This window comes from Mandrillus leucophaeus, unplaced genomic scaffold (assembly GCF_000951045.1).
Source record: "Mandrillus leucophaeus isolate KB7577 unplaced genomic scaffold, Mleu.le_1.0 Scaffold852, whole genome shotgun sequence".
Classification (NCBI taxonomy): domain Eukaryota; kingdom Metazoa; phylum Chordata; class Mammalia; order Primates; family Cercopithecidae; genus Mandrillus; species Mandrillus leucophaeus.
Window position 1 is genome coordinate 97,244 of NW_012109275.1, and position 6,495 is coordinate 103,738.

Consider the following 6,495-nt stretch of genomic DNA (forward strand, 5'->3'; position numbering starts at 1 on the left):
GTATGTGCTCAGCAGTATCGCAAAGAGAGTTTCAGCCTTCCGTTTCTTGTGCAACCATGCCGGCATTTTACTTTGCATTCCAGGTGCTAAGCAGGCTGTCTCTTATACACATCTAGATGTGTATAAGAGACAGGAGATGGGGTTTCACGATGTTGTCCAGGCTGATCTTGAACTCTTGACCTCAGGTGATCCACCTGCCTTGGCCTCCCAAAGTGCTGGGATTACAGGCGTGAGCCACCACGCCTGGCCCATTTTATTATTTTTTTATTAGAACTTTCCTTTTTTGTGTTGATGATGGGAATCTCATTTAGTCACTGAGAAGTCTTCCTGCTGTTCCTGGTGCTTCATAGCTCTGCCCCTGGCATGGGCCCCTGTTTCTAAAGCACTCCTTCCTCCCTGTCTACAGAGCTCTCATGGAAACACGATGAAGCAGTTCATGGACATCTTCTCCCTGCCCGAGATGACCCTCCTGTCCTGTGTGAATGAATACTTCCTCAAGAACAACATCGACTATGAGCCTGTGCATCTGTACAAAGATGTCAAGGTTGTATCCACAGTGAGAGATCACGGTGCTGAGTCTGTTTCAGCTTTGCAGTGGGAGTCACAGAGCCTTGAACCTCCTTTCTAGGTTAGGTGTTTTAAATAGTCTCTTAGCTGGGAACTCTTATATGCGGTTTAACCTTGAACATTATAAGAAAGGTGTTGTTACATCAGGAGAATTGGAAATCAGTCAAAATTTTTGTTAAAACAAGATGGTGCTGACACTGTTATCTCGATTTTTGATCCTTTCTGACCAGAAGGCCAAGGCCAGAGCCGGTGCACTTGGCCAAAGGGATGATGGGGATGGAAGTCCGGCCTGTACCCACTCACTCCTGAGTCTGCCCAAGCAAGGCGGTGCCTCCTCCTCTTTTTTTCTTTTTTTTTTTTTTTTGAACAGAGTCTTGCTCTGTCACTCAGGCTGGAGTGCAGTGGTGCGATCATGGCTCACTGCAACCTCTACCTCCCAGGTTCAAGTGATTCTCCTGCCTCAGCCTCCCAAGTAGCTGGGATTACAGGCGCCTGCCACCACGCCCGGCTAATTTTTGTATTTTTAGTAGAGACGAGGTTTCACCATGTTGGCCAGGCTCGTGTGCAACTCCTAACCTCAAGTGATTGGCCCACCTCAACCTCCCAAAGTACTGGGATTACAGGCTTGAGCCACTACGCCTGGCCAGGGTGCCTCTTCATCACACAGGTTACATTCAAGCCCCCAACTGGGGGACTTGTGCCACTGTAGTTGCCCAGAGGGGATGCCTTTTTCCTTTGCCCACAAAGGTTCCATGTGGCTCTCTAAAGTCCTGCAAAAGCCATGCAAGAATCCAGTTAGGGGACAGGGGATGTAGACAAATGTAAATGTTTATGTGAACATATGTGAATACTTACTGTTGCCCATAGGTTCTCGGCAACCGTGACTTTAAGTGAAACCATGTACAACAGATCCTTGAATAACGCCAGTTTCTTCAATGTCATGTTAATGTTGACAAGGAAAAAAATTGATTTTGCTTTATGTTGTTTCACATAGAGTTGCAGTGTCTAAGAACCTACTGAAGATGTTAAGGACTTACTGTACAAATCATTTGTATTTATAAATTTATGTATTTTATATTCACATGTTTATATATTTATATATGTTCTTTAAGCTGTATGAACATTTTAGTACTAAAACATGTTTATATTATTTTATATGTATTTACATAGTTACAACATATATTTATCAATATATGTATTTAAAATATTTATATTTTTTAAAGATACATATTTACACACTAAAATATTTTTGCTATGTATTTATAAGTAAATTTAAGTTTTGGCAGCGTGAATCCTGGGTTTTAGGAAGATAGAGGATAAATTATAGTTTCTCAATATCAGTGTGGTATTATCCAAATTGAATTTAGGTATTTAGTTTCTGTTCTCTTGTATATACAGTTTGTCTTTAAAAATCTAAGAATCACTTGTAGCAGCCCTGTGCATTCGTAAGGCGAGATGTTGATTTGAAAGCTCAGTTTTTACTGCAAGTGTTACTACCACCAAGAACAAATACTTGTGTAGAGTTTACTAGGTCCCAGGCACTGTTCTTATGAGTGCTTTAGGCATGTTAACTTACTAAATCTTCATAATAATGCCAAAGTAGGCACTATTCTTACCATTTTACAAATACGGACATCGAGGCACAGTGAGGTTGACTTGCTTGCCCAAGGTCACACAGCTGGTAAATAGCAGAGCCTTGATTTTAAGCCAGACAGTCCATCTTGCATTTAACTACTGCCTTCTGCTGCTGGTGTGAAATTGAATCAGGCTTGTGCTGAAAGGTAATTGAAGTTGAGATTGCAGTCCAGAAGTGCTCCCTCTTAACAGAAATCTCCCAGCAACAGTCTAAGGCTTAGACACAATTTTGCCTGCAGCCCTGTCTCCTGCTACTGGCTCTAGAAAATGTCCATAGGCCTCTAGGAATGTCACCACGTAGAGGCCCTGTGCAGTGTCACCTGCCAGTGGGACCCTTTTTTGACAATTGCCAGCTCTCATGCTGCCACACTCCTGAACCCACAGAGGGTTTAACTTAACCACCTACTCTTCCTCTCCCTGGACCACATCTCTGCCTGAGCTACAGTCTCACTGCCAGTTCGTTGCCCTACTGGTGGCACCAAAGAGAGAAGGAGAAACCTGTTAGCTGTTTATCTCTGCCTCTCATTCCGTGTTAGAGAATTTGCAATTGGGGTCTAGGGACGGAAAGGGCACAAAGATAAAAGAGCAATAACTCCCTTTGTCCAGATGGCCTGGGATCATTTGTTCACAATACTGCATATAAATTACCGTGTATCATGTGGGACTTTATTCGGAATTATTCATAGAAATTACCTCTTCCAAACACTCTTTTGAAAATTGCATTGGAAATTGCCACCATCACCATGGAAACTTTTGCTTTCACAAGGGGCTGCCTATGAAAATGGACCAGAATTGGCCTTGTGTGGTGGCTCACACCTGCAATCCCAGCACTTTGGGCAGCTAAGGCAGCCGGATTACTTGAGGCCAGGAGTTCGAGACCAGCCTGACCAAAATGGTGAAACTCCGTCTCTATTAAAAACACAAAAATTAGCCTGGTGTGCTGGCGGGCACCTGTAATCCCAACTACTCTGGAGGCTGAGGCAGGAAAATCACTTGAACCCAGGAGGCAGAGGCTGCATTGAGCTGAGACGGCACCACTGCACTTCAGCCTGGGTGATAAAACAAGACTGTGTCTCAAAAAAAAAAAAAAAAATAGAGAAAATGTACCAGAATTTAAATTTTGTGTAGTGCCTGTATTGTCGGACTTTCTAGGGATAGAAGTTATCATGACTGCCATTTCACATGTTCTGTTACTCAGGCTATCTCAGTTGTATTTTCGCTGATTAAAAATGTATCTTTTGGCAGGATTCAATTCGAGACGTCCACATCAAAGGAATAATGTACAGAGCAATTGAAGCGGACATTGGTATGTGCTCAGCAGTATCGCAAAGAGAGTTTCAGCCTTCCGTTTCTTGTGCAACCATGCCGGCATTTTACTTTGCATTCCAGGTGCTAAGCAGGGGCTGCATGAGTGCTCTGTAAGGACCTGGCATCCTGGCATGTTAGCCGTCTCCTCTTTGTCCTGGAACTTGACATAATTCTGACTTAAAAAGAGAGGCGCTGGCAGCTATAGCCACTTAGTTGTTTCCACTTAGACCGAGGAGGCAGGGTCTTTGTGACTGATGCACCAGATGTACCCATGTTCCACTGGGCAAAGCTTCTTCCTTAAGGCCTTTATTCCCTCTCCTGTGCCTAGGACAGTGCTGGACCCGTATCCCCATTTAGAAGGTACTTGCAGATTGACCAATAATCATGCTGAATCTGTGTGTGAATTTTTCTCTTGCTCTTAGAAAAGTACATCTGCTATGCTGAGCAGACCCGTGCAGTGTTGGCCAAACTGGCTGATCATGGCAAGAAGATGTTTCTCATCACCAATAGCCCCAGTAGCTTTGTGTAAGTTGCTCTGTGTTTCATTGCTAGCTTCTGGCACACTCCTTGTATCCCATTTGTTTTAGCAGTTGGAAATTGGAAAGAAAAAGTTACAAACATAGTTAATCCCTTCAATGTTAGACTAACCTGGCTGACTTGTTGCCCTAGGGACAAAGGGATGAGTTATATCGTTGGGAAAGACTGGAGGGACCTGTTCGATGTGGTCATTGTTCAGGCGGAGAAGCCAAACTTCTTTAATGATAAGCGGAGGTGAGTGTTTATTTTTCTAGGGGACTAGATTTTATTCCTTTGCTGCTGTGAATATATAGATGGTGTGTCTTGGTAAAATCCAGTTGCAAAATCATAAGCATGTGAGATTATAGCTTTTGAATTTTAACCCTTCTAGCAAGTAATCACAAGGGTGACACGAGCACATAACAGACAGTTTGCATGCATTGAAATGGTTCTCAGTACAACTTGGGCTGCGTCAGACCCATGAGGTAGGCTTGAAGAAAATGATTGGCAGTGATGAAAAAGCCAAACTTATTATCACATAGTAAATTAGGTCTTCAGATGCAGACACATTGTGAAGCGTAAGAAAACAACAGCATCAACAAAACTGCCTATTGGGTAGCTCTTTAAATAGAGCTCTCATTAGTGTGTTTAAAATTGCAGTCGGATTTTGCAGAGCTTCTCTGCAACATAGGTTTTGCATCACGTGGAGTAAATCTCTATTACGTCTTAATATCTTCCTGCCACTGTAGCCCTGGGAATGGGGAAGCAGGTAAGTTTTAGGTTGTGACAGGGAGAGAGTGTGCTGTTAGTATTTAGTGGGTAGGGATCAGGGAATGCTAAAATATCTTTTAACGTGTGGGACAGGCCTGTTCACTAAGAGCTGTTCTCTGCAAATGTCCATGGTGTTGAGAATCACTGCACTGGGGTTGTCAAAAAATAACTCGTATTTATATAATAATGGGCAATTTTTGAAACACTTTTGCCCCCATGTTTATTCTGTAGCTGGTAAGCAGGTAGTCTTTTCCTCTCTGTTAGGTGATTTGAAGCATCAGGGTGTGGTGCCCTGCAGTTAATGCTTTAAATTCCTCTTGTCCCAGTTTTCCAAGTGTCACAGCGACTCCAGGAAGAAGCGGCAAACCAAGAACCATGTGCAGGGACTGAAAAATGCTGGGTGGGATTCAAGATAATGAAGGAAAAACTAGAGTGTGATGAAAAACAGCTATAAACGGTGGCTTGCTGCTTTGTTAGTATTTTGTCCCACTTACCGGCGGCTGGAGTCATCCCAAAGACAGTGGCAAGGGAGTTCCTGCATGGGAGAGCCGCAAACCGTCCCATGATGGGGCTGGTTGGGATTCCAAAGAAAGAAGCACTAAACGCTAGGATGATCAGTCTAAAGCACTTAATAGAGGAACCGACTTACAGAGTGGGCTGCAGTGCATCCTCTGGCACAGGGTCCCCAACCTTTTTGGCACCGGGGACTGGTTTTGTGGAAGACAATTTTTCCACCAGGTTTGTGGGGGTAGGGTAGGGTGATGGTTTCAGGATGAAACTGTTCCACCTGAGATCGTCAGGCATTAGATTCTCATAAGGAGCGCACGACTTAGATCCCTTGCTTGTGCAGCTCACAATAGGGTTCCGCTCCTATGAGAATCTAATGGCGCACCTGATTAGCCAGGAGGTGGAGCTCAGGCGTTAATGCTCTCTCACCCACCGGATCCTCGCCTCCTGCTGTGCGGCCTGGCTCCTAACCCATGGGCCGGTGTTGGTCTGTGGTCCACGGCCCAGGGTTTGGAGACCCCTGCTGTGGCAGACAGGAGAGAAAGGGATGTTCCACCAGGAGCGGGTCAGGATGTGGAGTTTATTGAGGGTTTAAGGAATTTGGCTCCAGGCCAGGGCTAGTTTCTTCCAGTGTCTTGGGGAGCAACATAAAAACCTTTATCAGTGTCTGGGAGTGTTGAAGCACGCAGAGGAGAATGTGCACCTAGCTGGGTCAGAGTGGTCAAAGGCACTCCTCTCCTAGAGGAAGAAGAGGGGAGGTCGGGGCCCTATAGTCACTGATATGATGCCCTCACCATTTTCTTAGTAGATTCTGGGGTGTGGTCAGAAGGGCCCTGTCTCTCTCTTCACCAGAGAGCTCCTCTGCTTTGCCGTGTTTATAAAAAGTGAGGAGGAAGGGCCCTGAACTCTTTTCCCTGGATGGAGCAGGCAGGGTGTCTCAGCCCCCTCCCCCAATATCTATTTTGTCTTTGTTCTCGAAGCCTAGGGTAAGAGCTGAATAATCCTCTGTCTGTGTTCATCCTTGTGTTATTTATAATAATGAGAGGTCAGAAACAACCTAACAGCCCTACAGTAGGGGATGCTTAGTTAAATTTGGAATAGCCATATGAGAGGGGATTATGCAGTCATTAAAGACGATGTACTTGGCTGGGTGCAGTGGCTTATGCCTGTGATCCCAACACTTTGGGAGGC

The 6,495-nt window shown here is 44.7% G+C and overlaps 1 protein-coding gene across 1 annotated transcript in view; it reads left to right on the forward strand.

Annotated features, from left to right (window-relative positions):
- NT5DC3 (5'-nucleotidase domain containing 3) overlaps positions 1-6,495 on the forward strand; it is a 65,793-nt gene that overhangs the window by 39,416 nt on the left and 19,882 nt on the right. The window contains exons 6-11 of the mRNA XM_011968647.1: positions 407-544; positions 3,448-3,508; positions 3,933-4,035; positions 4,180-4,281; positions 4,776-4,795; positions 5,124-5,197. Coding sequence (XP_011824037.1) covers positions 407-544; positions 3,448-3,508; positions 3,933-4,035; positions 4,180-4,281; positions 4,776-4,795; positions 5,124-5,197 — 498 coding nt within the window. The remainder of the gene's footprint in view (positions 1-406; positions 545-3,447; positions 3,509-3,932; positions 4,036-4,179; positions 4,282-4,775; positions 4,796-5,123; positions 5,198-6,495) is intronic.